This window comes from Podarcis filfolensis (assembly GCF_964270895.1).
Source record: "Podarcis filfolensis genome assembly, chromosome: 1".
Lineage (NCBI taxonomy): Eukaryota > Metazoa > Chordata > Lepidosauria > Squamata > Lacertidae > Podarcis > Podarcis filfolensis.
Genome location: NC_139604.1, coordinates 51,538,078 through 51,563,930, shown reverse-complemented (window position 1 = coordinate 51,563,930; position 25,853 = coordinate 51,538,078). Strand labels below are relative to the sequence as shown.

Sequence of the window (25,853 nt, the reverse complement as noted above, 5' to 3'; positions counted from 1 at the left end):
AGTGAAACTAATCATGAGGGGAAAATGAATCCCTCATCGACATGGACAAACGCGCACTCTCCTCCTTATTAAATGTAAACATCCTCCAATGGACACCCTTTAACTTTTATCATCTTTATATGCGTGCGTGTGTTTCCACACGCTCCCTCCGTCCCTCGTGTGAATGCACCCCATGGGGAGTTTTCCCGTATTTTCGCCCCCTCATCACCTCACACCTCCCTTAAATGTGGTGGTGGAGAAAGAGAGAAGACTTCTCTGCGCATCCCCGCTTCCGAGCATGCGCATGGGCGGAGCGAGGGGGGCACGCGCCGCAAGGTTCAGCTACCCCTCCCTCCTCAAAATTTTTCTGGTGACCGTTAACGATCGGCTCGTGCTCAGGGAGTTTTGGCGGGAAGCGCGTGTCGTGTTTGCTCTCCTCAGCTCGGGAGAGAGAAGTCGAAGCGGAATAACGGTACAAATTGTCTTTAAGAGAGTTTATTTTGTAGGCAGCAAGCACGTTTGAGGCAGGCTTCCTGTATAGAAACTATGAAAAAAGTTGTGAGCCCTCCCTCAGAGCCAACTCAGGTCTCCTTTTATCCTGGAAGTTTATATATAATTACCTTGTTCACAAAAGCTTATTTAAAGTCTTACTCATACTCAAAGTCAGCCCGTTGAAGTGAATGGAGATGACTAACTTTTCCAGTTCTGTGAAGAATTTAGTGGGATGCAACCCAAAAACAGGTAGCCATGTTGACTCATTTGAGAAAGGAGAAGGCACAACAATAAAGTAGTACTGAGGACCAACTTTTATCAGGACAGCTTATGGGTTACAGTATTTATCCTTCAGCGACTTTTGAAGGTGTATTTATCCAATATGAAACTCCCAGTTTGTTTGGCTGTCATTTAAAAAGCACAGAAGCAACATGCTGTCCGTTCAATTTGTTGCACCACATAAAACACCTATTTTCTCATAATTGCCACATACACAAAACTGCACACTGCTCCATATTCTTAATTGAGGATCACTCCTTGCAGATTCTGTTTTCAGAATTACAAGAAGAACAAATTAGAATCAACTCATTCAAAGCAGGCTACTGTAGTTATTTTTGTTTACCACATTTATATCCTAGCTTTGCTCTCCTCCAAAGATAATCTCCCCCTCCCCAGTTTATTCTCACAATAACCCTGTGAGGTGGGCTAAACTGAGATACAGTGACTGGTCCAAAATCACTCAGTGAGTATCATGACTGAGTGCAAATTTGAACCCTTGGCCTCCCAGGTCCTAGTCTAACAAACTGCTACACCCTGCAACAACCCATTTGTGCTTACAAGTTTATTGTCAGAGCTGTAACAAGAACATGTGTTAATGGCGTAGAATTCACCATGTTTATGTATGCTTATTGTGTGGGGAATCTTATCTGTGTTACTAGATTTTGCAAGCTGGGAATTCATGTGCCTGTTATTCCAGATTAATCCACACACAGATTGAAAGTATGTTTGTGGCATGTTACTCAGCTTCTAAATCTTTCCAGAAACAAATGAAAATTGCAGAAGACAGAAGTACTGTATAAGACACCAGTACAGAAGTATTTCTTAGTTTTAAATGTTGCATAATAATTACTTTTTCCTACCAGCAGGTGGCTTCTTCACTGAAACTTCTGTGTACTGACACCTCAATTGTTGAGGGATACCCTTGAGGTGACTGCAGCTCCATTTCCGGAAAATGAGTTAAGATAGATGCAAGACAGTTTGCAGAAACCTGTGAGTGGAGAAATAAATCATGCATTAAACAATCGGAAAAGGTTTCTGACACAGAGCTAGGACTGCCAGCTTCTGAAGTGAAACATTTGGAGTCAATGCTCAATCCCAGGCATTTCCATCCACAACCTCTTTTCAATGTCAGAATGCAGCTCATGGGCAAGTAAAAAGCGTTATTGAGCAGGGTCTGAGTGCACAGACTTTCCTGATCAAGGAATGTGACTACCAAGCAAGCATCAGCTCCATCACCACCCTTGAGAAATAAGTTACTCGTGAAAAAATGAGACACAGCTACTGAGTGAGTATTTTAAGGAATTTGGTTCTCAAGTTTAGGAATAATGAGAAAAGATTAAGGATGGAGGCATATGCTACAATCCTAAATCATGTTTATGTAGCTCTTCCATCTTGTGCAGTCATTAGATTATTAAATGTTTAAATTTATTTCCCCTCTTTCATGAAAGTTCAGTAAAATAGGAAGGAACATAAGGCACTGCATTACATGAGTCGTCAGACCATTGAGCTATCTAGCTCAGGACTGTCTGTGGGTGGTGGACTTCATGCTAGCAGGATCACCTTTGTTTTTGGAGACACACCAACTACATTTAGAATTATAGAATTTGGAGGCCAGGGATTTGATATGAGTGGCAGAAATGAACTGACATGACAGTCGTTCTATACGCAAACCCACGTCTGGTTACCTCCTCCACTTTAAGTTTTCTTCTTTTCAGTAGTAATATTTTTTGTTGTTGTCGTTTTGGGTTTTTTGGGGGGGGGGTGTCATTTTGTTGTTACTGTTATTCAACAATTGGAAGTCAGAAATCCTTCCCTATCTATGATCTCTTCTGCCCATCCTGGTCTACTGCAATGCCTAACAGCAGCTCTCCAATGTTTCATTGGAGATACAATAATCTTTCCCAACCCTGCCTGGAAATGCCAGTGAGTGATATAGTATATCCCCAAGTGCCATTCTGCTCCAATACCATCAGGCTCCTGTGAATTCCTTCCCAGGTGCATTGTGTCAGTATTGGTCAGTGAGTGGTAAACAACGAGCTTTTGGATCCAGGTACCAGAATTGTATCATAAGGCGCTTGAAAAACAACCCTGACCTAAATGTTACATTCCATTTTATATGTTGGATCAGGATTTTCTGGCAACAAACTACTACTGCTTCATTACAGAATATGTAAGCAAAATCATTCTAGGTTGGGACATTCTTGTATTCTCTGATACTCTGGACCAAGTATTTCATATTAGTTTCAAAACATTTTACTTCTGGGCAGATGGGATATGCTTCTGATGTGAGTTTACTGGTGTCTGCTGTGGCCAGCCATGTGAAGAGAGAACACATCTCTTCTTCAAACTCAGTAGCATTCTGCACACCTGAGGGCAATGTTGGCTTGAAGGGACAAATACAATTTCCATGGAAGGATCTTCTGACATGCAGCACCCCCTGCTGACCCTTTGGGGAATGTTCAAGAGTAAGGAAATTAATTAAAGCGCTGCCACTAAAAATGCAGAAAGTTGGAGGGGACACAATTCTTTCAGTCCCGTATATGGAATGTAGGGAAATTGCTCATTTACATATCCAGCCAGCACAATCATGGCATTCTTTTCACCTCCTCTAAAGACACTGAGGAGTGCTTTCCTATCAGTGCTTTCCTATCAGAGTGTTCCCTTTCTGTCACTATTGCACAACTTTCACAGTTCTGCTTCCTGCTGTTACCTTTGTTTAATCATTTGTTCAATGTTTCTTCAAGACCTTTAGTGAGATATATTTGCAATTTTAAAGCATTTGGATTTATACCCCATTCTGTCAACAATGATCCTGGGCAGTTGGCACTAGTCATGGTCTTGGGAAGCTGGCAATGAGTGTAGTGTAGTGTAGTGTAGTGTACAGGTTAAGAAAATGAACCAAAATTTGGGAAAGTTGAAGTTCAAATCTTTATTCCGCCAGAGGCAAGCCATTATCTCTAAGCCCCTGCCCCCATATGTAGCATGGAGGGGGGAATAATATATACATAATTTATAGTACTGTTTTCATTATTACTAAGGTAGTAATAAATACTGAACATTGTTAGGATTATAGGATGCTATCTTATACCAAATCAGACCATTGGTCCATCTAGCTCAGTATTGTCTATATTGGCTGGCAGTCGGTCTCCAGAGTTTTAGACAGCAGTCTTTTTCTAAGTCCTACCAGGAGTTGCTGGAGATTGAAGTCTCAGGTGATAAATTTATTAGTCTTTAAGAAATCAGGAGACTTTTAATTGTTCTTACTGAATGTGTTAAATGTTTGATTAAACTACCACTGTTTAATAAGGACACAAAAATGTATCCTACGAGTGATTTAATCTCTACTTTAAGCATTTCCTTTCATAACCACTAGATGGTGCGCTTGTGCTTCCTACAGTTAATTACCTGGTTGTGATGGTCCCTATACAACAGTCACTGAGAAAAGCAAAACTGCTTTGGACGCATGTGCATTAGTTAGTGGTGAACCTCAGGCAGGGCCATCTTGCACATGAGACAAGGTAAGGAAGTTGTCTCAGGCTGCAGATTTGGTCTCCGAGGAGTGTACCTCATCTTTGCCACCTCCCCCAGGCCCACCTATTGCCTCTTCATCCGGGCTCTCCTGCAGCTGCCCTCTGCCTGCTCCAGGGAGCGCTGCAGAGGAGGAGGAGGCGGGGGGGGGGTGCAGTGGAAGGGGAAGCAGCAGCAGGTGTGGGGAGGCATTTTCTGTTTTGCCTGAAGTGAGAAACATCCTAGGCTGACCCTGGCCTTGGGACAAGTTTTGTCTGAAAGACTGCTTTCAGTAGAAACATGTTTGACCACTTAGGTCAGTAGTGGGGAACCTCAGACCCAGTGCTTCAATTTGACTCTAGGCCAGGGGTCAGCAAACTTTTTCAGCAGGGGGCTGGTCCACTGTCCCTCAGACCTTGTGGGGGCCGGACTATTTTTTGGGGGGGGGAATGAACAAATTCCTATGCCCCACAAATAACCCAGAGATGCATTTTAAATAAAAGGGCACATTCTACTCATGTAAAAACACGCTGATTCCCAGACCATCCGCAGGCTGGATTGAGAAGGCAATTGGGCCGGATCCGGCCCCCAGGCCTTAGTTTGCCTACCCATGCTCTAGGCTCTATCTGGCCCACAGACATTTATATTAATTGTTTTGTCCATTTTTCCTTCTGATCATGCCTAGTTTGTCTGTCCATTGGCATGTGCACCCTCCCAAAAGATTGCCCAGAATAAAATACAGTTTTCCATCTGAAAATGTTCTTTGCTCCTGATTCAGTAAAGGTTCTTTACTCTTAATGGTGGCATCATGCTCTACAGATCATTGGAGTGGGCGTTTTCCATGTTTGCCATCCAACATAATCGTTGGCAGGCTCTGATTACTGCTTCAAAACCACACAGATCCAGGGAATTCTGGTCTTTGATTAACAGAAGGGGGAGGAATTCCCCAAGGGCAGTCATCTCTGCACCGACATGGGAACGGTTCCTGAAGAAATGCTTCTCACAGGCAGATGCTCCCTCCGACCATCTGATGCACCTGTTTACCCACCTACCTATTTGGCCTCCCACCGATCCTGACGAAATAGCCAAGTTAATAGCTCAGCTGAAACCGGGCAAAGCCCCTGGGCCCGACCTGATCCCTGCTGAAGCCATCAAACTACACCCACAATGGTGGGCCGGCATCTTGGCCAAAACCTTCGATGCAATCAACGCTTCCGGTCTCATCCCCAAAACATGGAAGGAGGCCATTATTGTACCAATTCATAAAAAAGGTTCTCCAACGGAGCCGGAAAACTACCGTAACATCAGCCTCCTTTCGATCATAGGGAAAATTTACGCCAGCTTTTTGATGACTAAATTATTGCGATGGGTAGATGAGACTAACCAGATTGGCCATGAACAAGCAGGGTTCAGAACTAAACGCTCTACAACCGATCATGCGATAGTTCTTTATCATCTGGCACGGAAGTACTCCTCCCCCCCCCGGGGCTACCTCTGTGCTGCCTTCTTAGATCTAAAGGCAGCCTTTGACAGCGTTCCTAGAAATATTCTTTGGGAGAAACTTGCGAAACAGGGCATTGATAGAAGACTCTTATGGCTCATAAGCCAGCTCCACGAAGGTACCCTTGCCAGAGTGAGATTCACTCCAGCGGGCGACCTTACAAATTCGATACCAATAAACAAGGGAGTGCGCCAAGGATGTATATTGGCTCCCTGCCTATTCAACCTATTCATCAGCGACATGCGAGCACCCCTAGTCAACTCATCTCCAAGTACACACGCGCCTAGGCTAGCGGATTACCGCTGCCCACTCCTTTTATATGCGGACGACGCGGTAATTCTATCTTATACACGTGTTGGACTAACCAGAGCTCTGAAGATCTTTGCCACGTATTGTCAACTCAATCAATTAACCATCAACCATGCCAAGTCCAAGATCCTGATCTTCTCCAGAAGCCGGAGATTATACAAATGGAAGCTTGGTGGGGCAAAAATAGAGCAAGTCCTAAAATTTCAATACCTAGGAGTTATTTTTCAATACAATTTGGGGTGGAAAGCTCACATTCAACACCTACTTAATAAGGCCAAAACCTTGTCATATGCGCTCCTCCGATTCTTCTTTTCGGACGGAGCTTTGCATGTTCCCTCGGCCCTAAAGGTGTTCAAGGCAAAAGTGGTTGCCGTGCTTGCTTATGCTGCCCCGCTCTGGGCCGTGATGACAGATCTTGCTCCCCTTGAGACTCTGCAAAGCCAATTCCTACGTCGGCTCCTAATGCTCCCCCTGTGCGTAAGCAACGCAGCCATGCGACTAGAATTGAAGGTCGCATCCCTAGAAACTTGCCTGTGGAAGCAAGTCTTCAATTACTGGTTATCATTGTGGCATAGATTACCAAACCATTACCTTGCCCAATGCTTATGGCGAGATGAATTCTCTAGCCTTTGGACTAGTAGAATTCATGCCAAACTCCTGAGTTATGGAATCTCTCCCTCAGATTCCCTAAAACTAGACCAAATCACTGCTCAGAGACTGATCCGCCAAAGACTGGATGACATCGATTTACAGCGAAATTATACGCTGGGGGGAGGTGTTTGTTCGCCCCAGAACATTGGTATCACTTTAACTTACTGCGTTCCATCATACCTCTCCTCCCTTTCGACTGTTGCACATAGACTGGCCTTCACCAAAGCGAGGTTTAACGTTTTCCCCTCCAATGTCCTGAGACATAGGTTCTCAAAGGGCCAAGCCCCCGCGGTGTGCGAATGTGATAAGGTGACGCCGGAGTCGCTCCAGCACATTATGTTCACTTGCCCCTTGTTTAATGTGCTACGGGCAAATTTGTTGGGATCAATCATATAGAAACTAGAGGGTACCCCACCAAAATTCCACCTTGCCCAAATCTTGCAGGACAAGGATACCCACACGACCCTGAAGGTGGCTAGGTTCCTAGTTGCTGTCCTTTCGCAAAAGCGACGCCAAGGAGCTCTACAAGCTAATTAAGGCGTAGTATGCCTTTCCATTTTATAGTATTTTATTGTTATAGTGGTGTTTTAGCGATTGCTTTTTTCTCCTTACGGCACAAGCTGTTATTTATGTGTTGTTTTTACCTGTATGGGCCTATGGCCGTAATAAATGATATTCTATTCATGTTTGCCATCAGTTGTTTTACATTTGTCCAGGCATTTCCTGACCTCCAATATCAAATTTTTCACTTCTGTATTTCTGCCACTACATTTTACTATGTTTTTATGATGTGTTTAACACTTTTGTACCTTGTTATGTTTTATTATGTATTGTGAACCCTTAGGTTTTTAATACTAAAGGGTCTAGAAATTTTCTAAATGAATAAATAATATTCTAATCATGCTAAACTTAGGTTGACTCAATTGCTGGATTGGAGACTGTCTATTGCTGTATATATGAATCAGTTAACATGGTTGGATTTATTGTGGCATAAGCTTTTTCGGGGACAGAGCCCACCTCAGGATGATCTCCTAGTTTGTAGGTATCAAACTATGAGGACATAGAGAAAAGTTTTGTTTCCTGTCTCCCAAATGAGAAAAAACTGCCAAGCAATGTATGATATATCAATGGTGTGTAGTGTACTAATGAAGATCAGATCTGACCATATTAGGTGTGATATACTCCATATAGGTGGCCCCTGATGATAAATTGGCATAGCAAGTTGAATAGTGTAAATTAAATGGTCCTAATTGCTTTCTCAGGTAGGCAAGCTGCTCCCAGACTTGGTGTGAAATTTGCTGGCAAGTTATAATTCAGCAGCTGTAGGCTGGAGTCTCTCTTTGAAGGAGAACAAATAATTGTTGAAGAATGATACATAATGTCTCCCAATTTACATCACAATAATATTGTGATCCTCCACACACCTTCTCAAATAAGATAAAGATTGCAGTCTAAAATAGTTTAAAATCATAGATTCATATTTTAAAAACTATCCAAAAGCCACAGCAGAGCAAGACCTTTATTAGTAGCAACTGAAATGTCATAAAGTATGGTTTGCATGGTTTTATGTACTATTGTAAACCAATTTGATACTTTCCTATGAAATAGCAGTAGTATATAAATATTTTTTATAAGTAAATAAAATAAAAGTATGTAATCTTCTCCAGTGCTTTTTTTCAGGCTGGATGTCAAGCAAACCTACAAAAAGGTTAGGAAAGAGGTAGCTGGGCATGATGGAGAAGGCCCAAAGACTGCAGCCTGTAAACATCTTAAGATGGAGTACAGGACATGTCATGCAGACTTAATTTGCTTAGCTCACACCAATTTGCTTCAATGGCAACTGGGACAAAAAAACCCCCACAACAGTGAATAACAAATAATGCATTATTATCATCAGGATAAACACTATTTTTAAATGTCTTGTCCTTTAAGGTGCTTCAAGCTTGTGTTTCTGCTGTAATAATAGATATAAAAACTCAGTCTAGAATCTGGCTGAATACTTTTATTTACTGTAGCACTTAATTGAAGTTAGTTCAGGATGCTGCAGGGATTGTCCATCTTAGATGCTTGTTGGTTCAGTGAGAAAATTTTAGACACTATATTCAGTGCTCTTACAGCTACTTCCCTTTATATGGTGATACGTGTATCTTCACGTTCTTCAAAACATGGGTAAATGTGCTGCATTTGGGGCCCGTCTGGCTGATTCTGAGGCCCTTGACTTCTTTCCCAAGAACTTGTCTGATGGCAACAGTGCTTTTAAGCTCCTCCCCTCATAACCAAGCCATGGAAACCCTCTTTCATGCCTACATGAAACAGACTCCATTGGGGTCTGTTCAATCTTGATTAGCTCTGCTCCAGAAATGGCTGAATTTCACAGTCTATTTAGAATTTTTGTGTTTGCAAGTGCACATGCACAAAGTGCTGCACCAGTTCCATTTGAAGTGTGGGGCAGAGATCCCAGGCATCCTAGAAGCAATGGATGGGGTACAGCTGCTAGCATCCTAGTTATTTTAAGAGAGGTGTCACCAGTGTGGCATGAGTGCCCACATAGGCTTCTCTGGTTCCCACAGGTTCCCCTCCCTCTATTGAAATTAGGCTTGAAAGAAGCATTCTAGTGTCGCCTGTAGGGTGTTGCAGGGTGTGCTGGCTTGCGGAGGTGGTGACAGTTTCTCTGGTTTGCAAACATACTCACAAAAAGGTTGGCAACCTCTGTGTTAAGAAATAACATACTTTTCCTTCAGAACACTTGAACTCTCCTGATCAATTCCATAATGTCTGTTAAAGTAGAGATTGTATGCTGGGAGCCAGACCTGTGTGTGTGTGTGTGTGTGTGTGTGTGTGTGTGTGTGTGTGTGTGGTCTTTTGACTCAGAGAAAAAAGACACAGACACCAAGTGTGGGTCAAGAGATTTATTAGACTTCTTGCCTGCTTAGGAAATCTACATCCAGTGAAGAGACAAAAAGCTTTGCAATTCCCAATGGTCCCATTAAAGTATCACTTCTGAAATAATTCTTAAATACTTTTATCCTTAGAAAAAAAATGTCCCATCCCACCCCATTTGGTGTCATTCAGCAAAAGGGTTTCCTCACCAGGGAAATCTTTTGAGCACCCTGCAAATGCAAGCAAATAAATAAATATCATGGGGTAGGAGATGATGCCTTCCCAGATGCTACCACCCCAGTCACAATATTGGGACTGTGGGAGGCCTTCTGAGCTACGCTGCTAGCAAGGGACATGCTTATTCCTTGTTGTCTTGATGACTTAACTGGTACCAGACAAGGAAGAAGTAAGAGCGTGGGGAAGGGGCAGATTCTGGTTCTGACTAGTGCACAAAGTGCTATGGGATTTCTTTAAGGAGATGAATGAAATTAGGGCACCTGGAACCCAGCTAAGGGCTACTTCACATGTGACTATTTTCAGAATGGATATTACTTGCTTGTAGGAAAAGATTGTATACAACAGCTTTACAACTAGATTTTCAAAGATTAATAGCCTGAGAAAAATATAACCAATTTGCCCACAAAAAAATCTATTAGTCATCTTTGGCACATGGATGGTCCCAGGGAGAAGGGAGCGGGGGGCGGGGGAGAGAATAAATGAACTCTTTTCATTAGAAGACTTAACTGCCAAATCACCTGAAAGTTGTTATTACACACAATTGCACAAGCAACTATTTGTAAGCCTTGTGTACACTGCCACCTGGGGTGAGCATGAGGGTCTACTGTTCTGCATGTACACACAGCACAAAGCCACATTTTCCAACACACATGTGCACATGCGGAAAACTAGTGTGAGTGCTCATCAGACACTGTTGTGTGCATGATATGTATTTTTCCTACACAAAATTTATTTCCTTGGAACAAAATTTCTGACACATGAAGAGGCTCCAAGAATGGACCTGTGCATCTCCTTGGCAAATGCATCTTCCCAAACCCATGTTTACCAAGGGAATCTGATTGTTGTGTGCATGCATGTGTACAAGGATGAATCAGTAGATGGGAGTGTTTAACACTCCCCCTGCCTACTGCTTCTCCTTGGCAAGTGCTCTCCCAGGTAATCTCTGTCGTCATCGTCCATCCGTCCCCCCAAAAATCTGGGTTTCTTTCCTTTCTTGAAATGTGGCTGAGCTTTTTTTAAAAAGGCCAGGGAAGGGATTGCATCAGAGAATTGGTTGGTTGGGAAATTGTTACATAACGCCCCGCCAAAAAACAAACAATCAAACTGATTCTCTCCCGCAAATGTTACCCCCACAATGCTGCATAAGTGTGGTCTCATAGGAACAAGTAGTTCCACCATCCTGAGATACTATGCTACTTCTGAGAATATCCAGGACAGAACAGCTAAAATTGAGCATGTAGTAGACAGTGCATTTCTTCCCTCACATAAGCACAGGCATCAGAACCTCTGCCGGGTTAATAGAATGGGGACTGTCCTGTTAGAGTGCTGTGATAATGGAGGAAGATTACAACCCAATAGAATATATTCTTCTCCAGTACCTTCAGGAAGCAAAGGATGGTTTTACAAAAGGTAACTGAATCCATCTCTCCTGCACCTCCATTTCTCCTCCCCATATCCCAGTTTGCTCTAACAGAAACTAGGTATTCCAAGTCCTGCTCTCCAGCAGGACAGTCAATATGTCGTACTTTGCAGAGGACAGTCTTCTGTTTGGAGGGGTGGCAAAGGACAGTCCTTTATTTCAAGGGCTGCCTACTGTGAATCTGGATTAAAAAGAAAGAATCCTAAGAAAGGAGAGCAGCAGAGGAGTGGGGAGGCTTGAAGCTGCCCATCTACAGTTATCACCTGGAAACAACACACAACATTCACTAGGTCACTGTCTTCCCTGCTATGAAGAGATGTGTGTTTCTATTTAAATAACAAGTTGTTATTTCTAAATTTGCAACTACATATAAATTAGTCTATGCAAATCAATGGTTTTGATGATGCATTTCCTGGGGGGTGGGGGGGATTGTGTAAATGTCCATCCTACCCTTTAGGTGATTTCCTTTCAAGATTACTTAACATGGGTTAACATCCTTAGTTAAACTGTTTTAGCCTCCTTTTTATGAGCGTTCAATACTTAAAGCACATTGATAAGGCACATTTCTCTCCCCTATACAAACCCCTGTTCTTTCAGTGCATGGTTATTGCTAGTAGCAGATGGCATGGTGGGGTGGCGGTGTTCACCTGACCTCCCGTCAGTCAGATCTACTGGTTACTGTGAGGTAGAGGGGTGAAGTGACAACACTGATGTAAATCCACTGGGAGAAACCCAAATTTGTCTGGCTCAACCTTACTACTGCCTTGCCCCTGAGCTACCTCCTGGTAAGTAGCCGCAATGCAACCAACTGGAGGTCAGGTGCAAGCTGCCAGTGTCCACTACTGATTATAGGTGGAGTGATTCTTTACTGAATCTGAGAATGAAATGAGGCATTATAAGTATTCCAGGCTTAAATTCACCTGATTCAGAGAAGACGGTGTGATTTTATAAACAACCTTCACTTTCTACTGTCTCTTCCCTCATCATAACTCGTGCCCACCTCTCCACTTCAGGGCTGGTGCACTACCTCTTGTCCCACTCACAAGCCCAGTTGACTGGCAGCTGGAAAGAGCAACGGAAGAGTCCCATATGTCTTCCTTACAGCTACTTTGCCTGCCACAGTGCTAGGAGGAGCACCACATGGATGTCTGCCGAGAGAAAGTGTCCTGCAGGCCCCCCATACTCAGCCCTCCCAGATACCTTCTTGTAGCAGCCCACCCCCTCCAACTTCCCCAGTCTGCATATTGAGATGCAGGATTTCCTTCCCCTCATTCATTCACCCCAGGCTTCCAGGCCTCCACTCACTACCTGCATCCACCTGGTTAACTCCCCCTCTATCAGAGGCTCCTGAACCAAAATAGCAGCATACAACCCTGTCATTGGGCATCCCCTTCTGTAACCTGCCAAAAAGGGGGCAACTCAGATAGAGGTCAAAACCTCTCTTTGGCCCTTATGCCTGGGAAAGGGTATAGGGAGCCAGTGGCCTCACCTTTCCCCCACATTCAGGATTCTGGCTACCATGCAGTCCCTCCCTATAACCACAGGAGGTGACACCTGGTTTCTCCCTCTTTAAGGGGCACCTGATGACGTCGTCTCATCTCTCAAACTGTGCTGTGGCCAATGGGTGGAAACTGTTCGAAGCCAGGAGCATTCGGCCTAGGCGATAGAGAAGTGCAGGGTACCAATGAACGCCTTCTGGTTGAGTCTGCTCACCCCCTGCCAGGCTGCGAAAGAGTCGAAGGGGCCAAAAGGCCAGCTGGGCCAGGTGCTGCTCCTGCACCAAAGCAAAACAAGATGCTACCACTCCATCCACCACCACCGTCCCATGGCGAGTGAGGGGGGCATAGGCCCCAATATCCATCTGCACTGAGGCTGCTGCTACCCTGGCTGGTCTTAGCTCACTCCCATCTGTCACCAGCACATATTGGCCTGGGTGTACCAGGCTGGCAAAAATAGCCTTCATGGGTGCAGTGGCATTCTCCCCCACAAAAAGGAGGTGTGCTGCAGTGAGGGCAAGGCGGCGGGGTGGATCCCGCGTCTCAATGACGTGGAAAGCAGTCCGTGCCGATGATGCCTTGTCCAGAAATGCCAGGAATTCACTGTATATGGGACGGCCTTGCTCATCCATGGCTTGGACCCGCTGCCCAGGCCTCAGTGCCCACACTGGAATCTTGGTCCCGCTTTCTAGAGTTGCCAGTGCCTGGGCTGGGAAACAGCCTCCTGTCTTTGCCGCTGCTGAATGCTCTAGACAAAGAGAGGGAGAGGGAGAAACAAATAGAGAGACCAGCCCAGTTACTAGAGGGAGGGAGATTTGATTAAGGTGCAAATAAGTAAACATAAATGAAATTTGGTAAGATTTAGATGGGCTATGGGTGGTTGTGATGAGGGTAAGTTTTGTTATGGGGGCCTTTAAACTGGAATCAAGTGGCCTCTGTTTTGTAGGTTGGTGGAGTTCATATAGACTACTGTTCATATAGACTACTGTTCATATGAACAGTACAGTTCATATAGACTACTGATTAATTCATCTAGCAGGGGAGTTGGGAAACTTTGCAGTCCAAGGACCACATTCCTTTCTAAGAAACCCTTTGGGGGGGCCACATGCCAGTGGTGAGTGGGGCCAAAGACAATGAATGTAAATTTCACCTTTGTACAGCAGGTTAGCTTCTACACATACCCCTTCCTACACTCCATCCAGGGCAGAAGTTTAATTGGAGTTCAATGACACATTTCAGCCATTCAGGAACACTCAAGGAGGAGTGCAAAGCAGGGGCAGTAGGGGCAGGATTGAGAAAGGGGTGTGCTGAGGAGAGTTTCTAGTACCAGACAGAGAGGATGGAGGGCCTGATATATGATGTCACATGCACAACAGCACATTCATCATTCATCTGAAATAGCCTTTCCCATCTGATTGCCCTCCAGAGGTTTTGGACTGCAACACCCATCAGCACCAGCCAGCATGGCCAATGGTCAGGGATGATAGAAGTTGTAGTCAATCAACATCTGGAGAGCTACAGGTTGGGAAAGGCTGATCTTGATTAACCAACACCTAGGATCCAATGGTCTTATTGAGTATATCTACACAACTAATTTACACTAGCTAAATAAAAAACATTGGTTAACGGTCATGTCTTCCTCAAATATGCTGGGAATTGTGTGGTAAGGGTGCTAGCAGCCAACCCCTATTTCTGTTTCCTCCTTCCAATTATAGTTTGAATGAATGAATGAATAATGCACACTCTCAAACATCAACAACAAATATTCTACCACTGATCTTTTACACAGTATAACAAAGATAGCAAAGACTATCTTTGTTATACCTGGGAGGAAGTGATCATGCTCTCCTGGGTTGGAAGATACAGAGGTAAGGGAAAACTGAGTGTAGTCAGACACACACTCTGGACTTTAAGAAGGCCAGTTTTGAAAAGCTGAAGGAGCTACTGGGTGTGATCACGTGGTCAGAAATGCTTGGTGAGAAGGGAGTCCAAGAAGGATGGAAGTTTTTAAAAGGAGAAATATTGGAGGCCCAAATGCAGACAATACCAACAAGAATGAAAAGTGGGAGGCATCTAAGAAAACCAGTGTGGCTGCATAAGGAGCTTACAGATGAACTGAGAGTTAAGAAAGGCATGTATAAGAAATGGAAGAAAGGGGAAATCACAAAGGAGGAGTATACATGAGTAGCCAACAGTTGCAGATGGAAAGTCAGGCTGGCTAAAGCTCAGAATGAGCTCAGGCTTGCAAGAGAGGTTAAAAATACTAAAAGGTTTATTCAGCTATGTCCGAAGTAAGAGGAATAACAAGCAAGTGGTGGGTCATCTGCGTGGGGAACACAGAGAAATGCTATTGGGTGAAAGAGAAAAGGTGGAACTACTCAACACCTACTTTGCCTCTGTCTTCACTCAAAAGGAAAGTGATGCCCAACCTGGTGATAACAGAATAAATGATGTAAGGAGGGAGCTGCAGCCCAAAATATGAAAAGAGGTAGTAAGGGAACACCTAGCTACTTTAAATGAATTAAAATTTCCAGGGCCTGATGAACTGCAACCAAGGGTACTAAAGGAGCTTGTGGGTGTAATTTCAGGGCCTTTGTCTATTATCTTTGAGATTTCTTGGAGAACAGGTGAGGTCCCTACAGACTGGAGGCCGGCAAATTTTATCCCCATCTTCAAAAAGGGGGGAAAGGAATAGCCAGGCAGCTACCGACCAGTGAGCGTGACATTGATACCAGGGAAGGTCCTAGAACAGATAATTCAACAGTCGATCTGAGAGCATTTAGAAAAGGATGCTGTGATTACTAAGACCCAGCATGGTTTTCTCAAAAATAAGTCATGCCAGACCAATCTGATTTCTTTTTTTGATGTAATTACAAACTTGGTGGATCAGGGAAATGTTATGGACATAGTGTATTTTGATTTCAGTAAGGCTTTTGACAATGTCCCCCAAGACATTCTTGCGAGAAAACTGGTAAAATGTGGGTTGAAAAAGGTAACTGTTAGGTGGATTTGTAGCTGGTTGACTGACCAAACTCAAAGAGTACTCATTAATAGTTCCTTGTCATCCTGGAAAAACATGACAAGTGGGGTGCCACAGGGTTCTGTCCCGGCCCTATTGTTGTTCAACATTTTTATAAACGACTTGATTGAATGAATTGAGGGGATGCTCATCAAATTTGCATATGACACCAAACTGAGAGGGGTAGCTAATGGCGCAGAAGACAGAATCAGAATTAAAAATGAATTTATAAACGACTTGATTGAATGAATTGAGGGGATGCTCATCAAATTTGCATATGACACCAAACTGAGAGGGGTAGCTAATGGCGCAGAAGACAGAATCAGAATTAAAAATGACCGTAACAGATTGGAGAACTGGGTGCAAGCTAACAAAATGAATTTCAATAGGGACAAATGTATGGTTCTGCACTTAGGCAGGAAGAATCAAATGCACAAATATAGGATGGGGGTCATCTGGCTTACTAGCAGTACATGTGAAACGCATCTATGGGTCTTGGTGGACCCAAGCTTAACATGAGTCAACAGATTGATGCATCAGCAAAAAAGCTAATATTATTCTAGGCTGTATCAACAGAAGTATAGTGTCCAGATCAAGGGAAGTAATAGTACCACTCTATTCTGCCTTACCTCCCTGCTCACTGCGTCTGAAGCAATAATTTGCTCTCCACTTGCAAATGCAGACACTCAAAACTGGCTTGCACTGACTGTAATTCCAAGTGGACACACTTGGAAAACTGTGTCCAATTCTGGGCACCACAATTTAAGAAGGATGTGGACAAGCTGGAACATGTGCAGAGGAGGGCAACCAAGATGATCAAGGGTCTGGAAACTAAGCCTTATGAGGAGCGCTTGAAGGTGTTGGGTATGTTTAGCCTGGAAAAGAGGAGACTGAGAGGAGATATGATAGCCATCTTCAAATATCTTAAGGGCTGTCACATAGAAAAGAGAGCATGCTTGTTTTCTCCTGCTCTGGAGGGTAGGACTCGAACCAATAGCTTCAAGTTGCAAGAAAGAAGATTCTGACTAAACATTCGGAAAAACTTTCTGACAGTAAGAGCTGTTCAGCAGTGGAACAGACTCCCAAAAGAGGTGGTAGGACTCTCCTTCCATGGAGGTTTTTAAACAGAGGTTGGATGGTCATCTGTCATGGATGCTTTAGCTGCTGCATTGCAGGGGTTTGGACTTGATGACCCTTGGGGTCCCTTCCAGCTCTAAGATTCTGTGATTCAATGATTCTCTAACTGCTTTATAGGTTTGGCAAATACAGTTTTACTGCCCTTCAGTAAATCTGCCTCAGTCTACTTCCTCAGTCTACTTGTAGTGCTTCTTTGGTTAAGATCTGTATTTACTATTTGGCTTCTGCTTGGAAGTAGAAAAGGTGGGAAATTAATGACATGTAAAGCAAGAAACCATTCTTTAGTCATCAGCCTTCAGTGAAAGGGTAGGAAAAGCCACCCTCTAAAAATGGGTGGGTTCAACAGCCAATTAAGAGCATCAGAATAGATCTGCTCAGCAAATAGCCTGAGAAACAAGGACCACAATAAGAAGAAATACTTACTTTTCAAGAAGGCAGCTATGGCTTCTGAAGCTTACATAACCCAGCAAACAATCAGAAAGCTGGTAAAGTACACATGGTTTCTAAATAGTACTGATTTAAATTTATTTAAAACTTAACAGAAGCCCTGCTGGATGAGGCTAAGGGCCCATCTAATTCAGTATTCTGCTCTCACAGTATCCCATGGAAAACAAAAAATAATAATAATAAATAATACGGCCTCGGTCCTGTATACCTGAAGGAGCGTCTCCACCCTCCTCGTTCAGTCCGGACACTTGAGATCCAGTGCCGAGGGCCTTCTGGTGGTTCCCTCATTGCGAGAAGTGAGGTTACAGGGAACCAGACAGAGGGCCTTCTCGGTCGTGGCGCCTGCCCTGTGGAACGCCCTCCCTTCAGATGTGAAGGAAATAAGCAGCTATCTTATCTTTAAAAGACATCTGAAGGCAGCCCTGTTTAGGGAAGTTTTTAATATTTAATGCTGTATTGTTTTTAACACTCAATTGGAAGCTGCCCAGAGTGGCTGGGGAAACTCAGCCAGATGGGTGGGGTATAAATAATATATTATTATTATTATTATTATTATTATTATTATTATTATTATTATTACCTGCTAGCAGGACCTCCATACAACAGTGCGATGATGGCAATATAAAGCATATTGTATCATGTGTGATTTATGCAGCATTGATTTCCCTCTAGCTAGTTCTTCAGATCCCTAAGATGAAAGGAGAGCCTCCCCAAGGTAGCAGAGAATATGTCCCGCTCTCTCTAGGCACTTTTCATGTCCAACTTCCTTGCACTTAACAAAAACAGTACTCTTTTCCTCCAATTCTCAGTTGGTTGTTTTTCAGTAATGATTCTAAACAGTTCTTTTTTCAGGGAGCACTCAAGGGTATGCAGTATCAGTAGCCCCCACCCACCCCTGTTAAAAGTGTAGCGCTTACTGTAACAACTTCATGGTGAGCACTGGCATCTTTTTTTTCCTTAAAAAAAGCACTGATTCTAAAACGAACAAACAGCCATCCACAGCCTTGCAGAAGAGGGCCAAGAGGGCAATGCCTTTCTTTCTCCTATTCACTTTACCATTTGCAAGAATGGGGTTCCCTGTCTACAAGGAGCAGCCAACACAGCCCCAAGCTCACCTTTGGATCTGGCATGCAACTGACTTGTGAGATAATCTCAGTTTTGTGCAACATCTTCTGCTATTGTTGGTCAGATTTAACCACATGCAAAGAGATGTTGGTATGTAGAGAGCAATGGAGTTGGTACGGCAGAGCAACTCAGAGAGTAAGCTGCTATAGGCATGTTCTCCCTTTCATTCTTTCTCTCTCTTAGTCCCACATGTGCAATAAGTAAATAATAAAAACGGTCTACCGTACTCATATAATTCATTTGAAACCAATTGCTATGTCTATATGAAATGCTAAAAGTTGTCACCATGTGGGAAGAAGACACTTAAAAATGGAGAGTTTAGCAGATGCCATGCCATAGTCATGCATCTGCATATCTCCATTGTTCAATCTTGGCTCACAGATGATATAGTCATAGCCAAGTGACCAAGGGTGCCCTTTTGAGCATACCATATGTCAATTGAAACAGTAAAAATCAATACACAATGTATCTTCATTGTTTGGGAAGGGTCACAACTCAGTGAAAGAGCGCATGCTTAGGTCCCAGGTTCAATCTCCAGCATTTCCAGGTAGAACTGGAAAATATTCCTGTCTGAAACCCTGAAGAGCTGCTGCCAGTTAGTTTAATACCGAGTGGTCTGACATTGAAAAAGGCAGCTTCCTCTGTTCTTATGACCTGCTTGCTACATGGATGATACAGTCAAGAAGGTGCTCCTGGTACCATGAGCAAGACTGTGCCATCTCTGTGCCAAGTCCAAACAATGAAGATACATAGAGGTGCAATGAAAGAATCCCCTTCCAGAGTCTGATAAGTGCTTTACAGGAGACATTTTTGTGAATGTTCAGTTAATTGGCATTCATCCATGGAAGAGAAATCAAATGAACATTTGAGGCAGTGTAGGATGTATGTTCATTTTAAAAAAATCATTTTAAGCCTTATAGGTAAAAATACACTGAGCCTGTTCTAAAAGAGGGTTTTGTGTTTTTTTTGCTATGGGATCAGATTCAGTGGCTATGGCCAAGCTAGTGTGCAACCTGGAGGGATTGTAGTGGTAGTTGTTGTTAGTTTGGTTTCAACCCAAGTCTCCAGGAAAAGGGCAAGTTTAAATATAAAAAGCTAGTATAGCTCATTTTTTTAAAAGGAGGTAAGACTTCCAGAAGCCAAGTGGATGAAGAGATTGGGGGAGGGCAGAGGACAGACAGACCAGGCCACACAAATGGTACAAAAATAAAGGCCATTTATTAAGGTACTTATGGCAGGCCAGCTGCCCTGAATACACACCATTTCCAGACACTTAAAAGTCCTCCATTAAACCAGTGTTTGCTTCTCTCACACTTCATCTTACACAGGCCAGGACATTCCTTCTGTACTCAGTATGTTCCACTGCATCAGGAGTGACCAACCCAAAGCCCTCCAGATGCAGCTGGACTACAACTCCCATCAACGCTCATTATTGGTCTTGCTGGCTGGGGCTGATGAGTGCTGGAGTCCAAATACCTGGCAGGCCACAGGTTAGCCACCCTGGCACTATACATTAGCCCTACCCACCATCCATCAGCCTGAAATACTGGAGCAATGCCTCCCTTCCAGAATAGCCTGTACTCAAGTGCTTGTCTCCACCTGTAGTAAAACCTGCACCCAGGATAAACTCCCTAGTGTTCACACTCATCCTTTTTGCCCCACCCAGTCTCCATCAAAGCTGTTGCCAACCCTCCAGCATCCAGTGCTTTCCCTGCAAGATTGTGCTGCTCCTCTATAGTCATTTACTACCAAGACAGTTTCTCAGTCTTTGGCACTTTGTAGTGTTGCAACATCCTTTTGGAAGCATGGGCACCCAGAAGCAGACACAGCATCCCAGGAATGTGTGCAGCATCAAAGAGACAAATCAAAAGTGTTTTCCTACTCCTTCTAGTGAAGCTCAGAGGAAATGGACAGTCTGTAGAGCTCCACAGTCAAGATGCCCAGCTTGGAGGTGGCAGGCCACAGTACCCAGTGCAACCATATGAAGATTTATGCATAATTTTTTATATCCACCGCACTTAGACCTAACTTGCAGCTTTGTAGATATCAAGGCTTTGGGGACCCAAAGTCCAAAGGGACAAAAAGTGCTTGTTTCTTAGCCACTTGGCTGGCACAGCTACTTCCTGGAGAGTATAAAGTGGCACAGTCCATAATGGTGCCAGAGGGGAGAAGGTTGTGCTCCACTCTGGCTGAGCCAGTCTCTTTCTCCAGCGCTGATCTCTCCTGGTGTGCTGCAGTCAAGTAGGTGGAGACTCGGCTGTTGGGTCAGGCAGTATAAGCTCAAGGCAGGGCAAAGGCACTTCCTTCCCATCAACCAGAGACCCTGTGGGTCTGGAAAGGGCCGGAACACCAGCAGCTCATGCTAATGGTCAAAGGATAGGAACAAGATGCCACAGTCAAAGTGTGGTACTCTGGCCAACAGGGGGAGAACCTCAGCACCTAATCCCAACAAACAACTCAGGCCCCTACTGTCCTTAATATACCTAGGGCTGGACCAAACTTGTTGCTGCCCACTGCTTGTAGAAATCTACATTTTTTTTCTGGATGAGAGGATGTGCAGCTCAGATGAAAAATATTAGCCATGTGTTCAACAGGGAGAGTATTTGCAGGGAAATATTTCCTGTGGCTTTATAACAACCAGATCTTAGAGCAGGTGTGCTTGGTCCTAGCCCAGTGAGGGAGACACTCAGGGGAACTAAGCCAAACCAAGATTAGCTAACGCTAACATAAGGTATTTAATTGCATGCAGGGATGGGAGAATATCTGTGGTTCACCAGCTATTGCTGGACTACAACTCCCATTATGCCTGATAATTGGCCATGCTGGTTGTGGCTGGAGGGAGTTTGAGTTCAACAATACTGGTAGGTCCACAGGTTCCCCAGTTCTGATGAACAGTAAGAATGGAGTACAGCATTGCTACTGTTATCCCACGGTGACCCATACAAGCAAAAATGTGCTCTTCAACCTTATAACTTACCCACTCCACCTTCCATTACCCCAAACCTTTCTTCAATTGTGCCTATCTCCCTTATTCATGATTCACAGATACTCTCCCACTGCCACCCCCATTCCTGCCAGTCTCCCTCAATCCCATCTCAAAACTGTCCTTACCAGATTTGACAGAGCAGTGAATGTGAGCCTTCGATTCATAGTAGACCCAGTCGAAGCCAGCCTCAACAGCTAAACGTGCGAGCATCCCATACTTGTTGCGGTCACGGTCAGAGGTGGTGATGTCAACAGCACGGCCTTCATAGTGCAGCGATTCCTCTGAGTGGTGCCCATCTTCATCCCAGCCCTCCGTCACACGCAGCTTTACCCCTGGCCACTGGTTCATTACCGAGATGGCCAGAGAGTTTAGGCGATCCTTGCAGCGCTATGGGAAGTGGGTGAGAAGTGACAGAATAGAAATAGATCAGCATAGAAGAGAGCATTACCTGGAAGTACAAAACTTGGATTAGATTAGGGTGGCCTTGTGTCCTTCTTGACAAAGGACAATCCTTTCCTTGAAAGGGTGGCAGAGAATAGTAATAGTAATACTGGAATAATAGTAATAGTAGTACTAGTAGTAAATAATAATAATACATTTATTATTTATATGCCGCCCATCTGGCTGGGTTTCCCTAGCCACTCTGGGTGGCTTACAGAATATATAAAACATCAAACATTAAAAACTTCCCGATACAGGGCTGCCTTCAGATGTCTTCTAAAAGTTATGTAGTTCTTAATCTCCTGAACATCTGAAGGAAGGGCATTCCACAGGGAGGGCACCACAGTGAGGGAACCACCAGAAGACCCTTGGAGGAGGACCTTAGTGTCTGGGCTGGATGATGGGGGTGGAGACGCTCCTTCAGGTATACTGAAAATCTGTTTTTGTTTTGTTTTGTTTTGCAATGTGTAAATGGGTAGCCTAGATTAAATTCCCCACCATATCAAGCATTGCTTAGCCACAGTCCAGAACATTTACCATTTGGGCAACAAAGAGCCACACCTAGGTCAACACACATGCAGCCAAATGATGTGATAACATCCTGATGCTGTAGCAATTCAGTCCACAACTAGATGCTAAAGTCACTTTGCTTTTCAAAATGTATTCTACATTCTTGTTAAACCCCTCTCTAATTTTAATAATAATAATAATAATAATAATAATAATAATAATAATAATAATTTTATATACAACCCTTTATCAAAAGATCCTAGGGTGGTTACAACATTAAGAACACATTTTATAGAGCATAACAATAAAAACCTAATAAAAAGCACAATAATAGACACATAATAATAAAATAATCACAATAACAGCCACTCCCCCAGCTTTAACAGACCATAGATTATTTAATGGACAAAGGCCATATAATTATAGTGCCAGGCAAGCCTCTCTGGGGAGAGCATTCCACAGATTGGGGGCCACCACAGAAAAAAGGCTAATTCTTGTGTTGCCACCCTCTGTACCTCTCAGGGAGTGAGGACATAGAGCCTTGGATGACAAGTGCAGGGTCCAGGTTGGTTTGTATGGGGAGAGGCTGTCCTTAGGTATTGAGGTCCTGAGCTGTGTAAGGCTTTATAGATCAAAATCAGCACTTTGATTGGGTTCAGAAGGTGGTACCTCTCCCTTACATAGAGACATAATGGTCCCTCTAGATTGTCAGGATTTTGCAGGAGGGATTCATGCACTTTAGGTGTGTGCAGTTAAGGTGGATTAAAAGTCTCCAGTGCACAACAAATCCTCCTTAAAAAAAGACTTTCTGCAGTTTGGAAAATGATTGGAAAATTCATTGAAAAGTGTGGGATAAACTAATGACTAACAAGAAGATGTGTAAACACTCCAAAGTAGATCAGGATGGGTACAAGATGGGAGATGATTGCCATATAACTGCCCTGTAAACAAATCAGAATGAAAGCTCATTAAAGACTGGTCATACTGTAGTCTAATCTCTGTGTAAAGCAAGTCAGGGTGAAAGTTCAAGAAACAGGTAATCTGGAGGGGCCCAGTTTCTCAGCTCAGTCCTTGTTCCTGCACAAGTAACATGGGTTCGCCCACACCACTTTTTAAAATGCATAAGACAACTTTTGGCAAAGTTAGAGAGATGTTGTATGGATGTGCACAGAGTTGCAAGATTTGTAGAAATACCTCAATTATTTTTGTAGCATCCCCACGCCATTAAGTTTTTTCTAGATATCAGGAACTCATTATTAATATATAGATATACACACCATATGGGCATGTCATGCTCTATTGCTTCTGTCCATACTGAACAATATTAAATTCATTGCTTTACTGTCCTGTTTTCCCTCCATGCCCTATTCATGAACCTCACTGATTTGGCTTACAAGTAAATGAGTCACGAAATATGTCACTTGTGACTAAAGTCCTGCACAGACCTAAAAGCTTACATTAACCCTGGGATACCTGCACAGGCCATTCTGATCTGAGAGCAGCCAAACTGAGTTTCTTGCAGGATGCCGATTGATTGGTAATGACCCAGGTGATCATGTGTACATTGGTGCTGTCAGGGCAGGACTTTGAGGCAGAGGTCCAGTGCCCCTTTCTTCAGAACAAGCAGAAGTCCCCCCATCCTGAATACAGCAGTGTGGTTTCCCACAACTGAAATAAAATGAAGTAAAACACATTTCTATCTAAAGAGGGTGTGTGCGTGTGCTAAGTTCAGAGTCAGAAATGTCCTAAAACACCACTGCACTCATGCTGCAATATTCACACATACAGTGGTACCTCGAGTTACATACGCTTCAGGTTACAGACTCCACTAACCCAGAAATATTACCTTGGGTTAAGAACTTTGCTTCAGGATGAGAACAGAAATCATGCAGTAGCAGCGCAGCAGCAGCAGCAGCAGGAGGCCCCATTAGCTAAAGTGGTGCTTCAGGTTAAGAATAGTTTCAGGTTAAGAACAGACCTCCAGATGAATTAAGTTCTTAACCCGAGGTACCATTGTATTTCATGAAATCCTGGGATATCACAACAGAGAAGCAGCCCCACATTGGAATGTGTGGTTTTGTGTGTGGAAAAAGAGGGGAGAATCATCCCAAACTGCAAAAAGACAGCAAAGCCCTTCCATGTGTGACCTTGGAATGTGGCCAACAATCTGCAAGGATGAAAGGCCTGACCCTCCCACTCCTTAGGTCACGTTTCACTCAGCCTTGAGAAGAGGGCAAAGAGCAATGCAGCAGCAGCACAAGGGTGAGGCAAAAACCCGCCCCTGCATTCAGAGGAAAGGTCATATATGGCCAGGGCTGGCCTTTGTCCCTAGTAAAACAGGGCAGGCACAAAGGGCTATCCCAGTTTCTACAACCACACACACCACTGTTTGTTCAGGACCTCAAGAGATAAGGCGCTACAGAAGGCAACAAACAGTGTTTTATATATGAGAGAGATTTATTTATTTCCTTAAAATACCATAGGAAAGGTGAGGGTTACATAGTTTGGGGTTACATAGTTGGGTTCCCATCCCCATCTCTGGCTCACTTTTCCTTGTAACAACAGTTAACAAACCACTCCAAATCACCTTAACTTTGCATACTGTAGAAACAAACAAGCTGATGAGTCCCTTGGGTGAATCTGGCTGCATCAGGTTTTGTGAGATTGTTATTATTTATTTTATTTTATTCAATTTCTTACCCATCCTTCACCATATGGTTCCTGGGTGGAGTACAGCAATGCTTTTTTAAAAAATAAAGTACAATATTAAAACCAGTTTAAAACAAATGTTAAACTGCAGACCAAGAATAAGGACTAGCTCTAGACATGTCAGGGCCCCAGAACACCATGTTAAAATGCTAACTCCTGAGTTAGTGAATCCAAATACATGGGCTGTTCCTCTCATCAAAATAACTCCTCTTAATACAGCCTTCAGACAAGACTTTGTTTGTTATTCCTCACAGTCAGCTGCACAGGGAATAGCCATTGTACCCATCACCTTCACCTCACATTCATACTCTTCCAGGCTATATCATTTACCCAGAGAAATGGGAAAGCTCATGGGAGAATTACATAGGGAATCACAAGGTACATATTCTTCTGCATTGGGAATAAATTCAGAACTGATTCACATATATGCTAATTCCAGCTGTAGCCAGAAGGTGTCAGCGTAGAGCTGCAACAGGAAAGCCAATTGGCACAAGGCAGGTGCTTTAATTCATTGACCACAAGGCAAGTTCTAAAGAAACACCTCTGATGCCCAGATATAGGAACAGATAATCTCAGAAAGAATCCCCAACATTAGGTGCTGAGGCTGCTATACCATGGTGCAATTTGAGCTGCAATGAAGGGTTTGGAGAAAGCAGCAGAAGAGGAAAGGATCAAACTATAGTAGCTATGTAAGCCTCAGTGCCCAATCAATTCTCCCAAGGCTAACA

General features: G+C 43.6%; 1 protein-coding gene and 1 long non-coding RNA gene across 5 annotated transcripts in view; one reads left to right on the top strand and one right to left on the bottom strand.

The window, feature by feature from the left end:
* The first annotated feature begins 289 nt into the window (after positions 1 to 289).
* Positions 290 to 25,853, top strand: part of LOC310767705 — a 112,715-nt gene continuing 87,151 nt past the window's right edge. For all 4 annotated transcript variants that reach the window (XR_014551023.1, XR_014551024.1, XR_014551025.1 and 1 more), the window contains exons 1-2: positions 290 to 451; positions 1,614 to 2,035. This is a non-coding gene — a long non-coding RNA (uncharacterized lncRNA). The remainder of the gene's footprint in view (positions 452 to 1,613; positions 2,036 to 25,853) is intronic.
* IHH (Indian hedgehog signaling molecule) overlaps positions 9,613 to 25,853 on the bottom strand; it is a 28,151-nt gene continuing 11,910 nt past the window's right edge. The window contains exons 2-3 of the mRNA XM_083624757.1: positions 21,591 to 21,852; positions 9,613 to 13,499 (exon numbers count right to left, since the gene is read on the bottom strand). Of these exons, the coding sequence (XP_083480883.1) occupies positions 12,850 to 13,499; positions 21,591 to 21,852 (912 nt within the window). The 3' untranslated portion in view covers positions 9,613 to 12,849. The remainder of the gene's footprint in view (positions 13,500 to 21,590; positions 21,853 to 25,853) is intronic.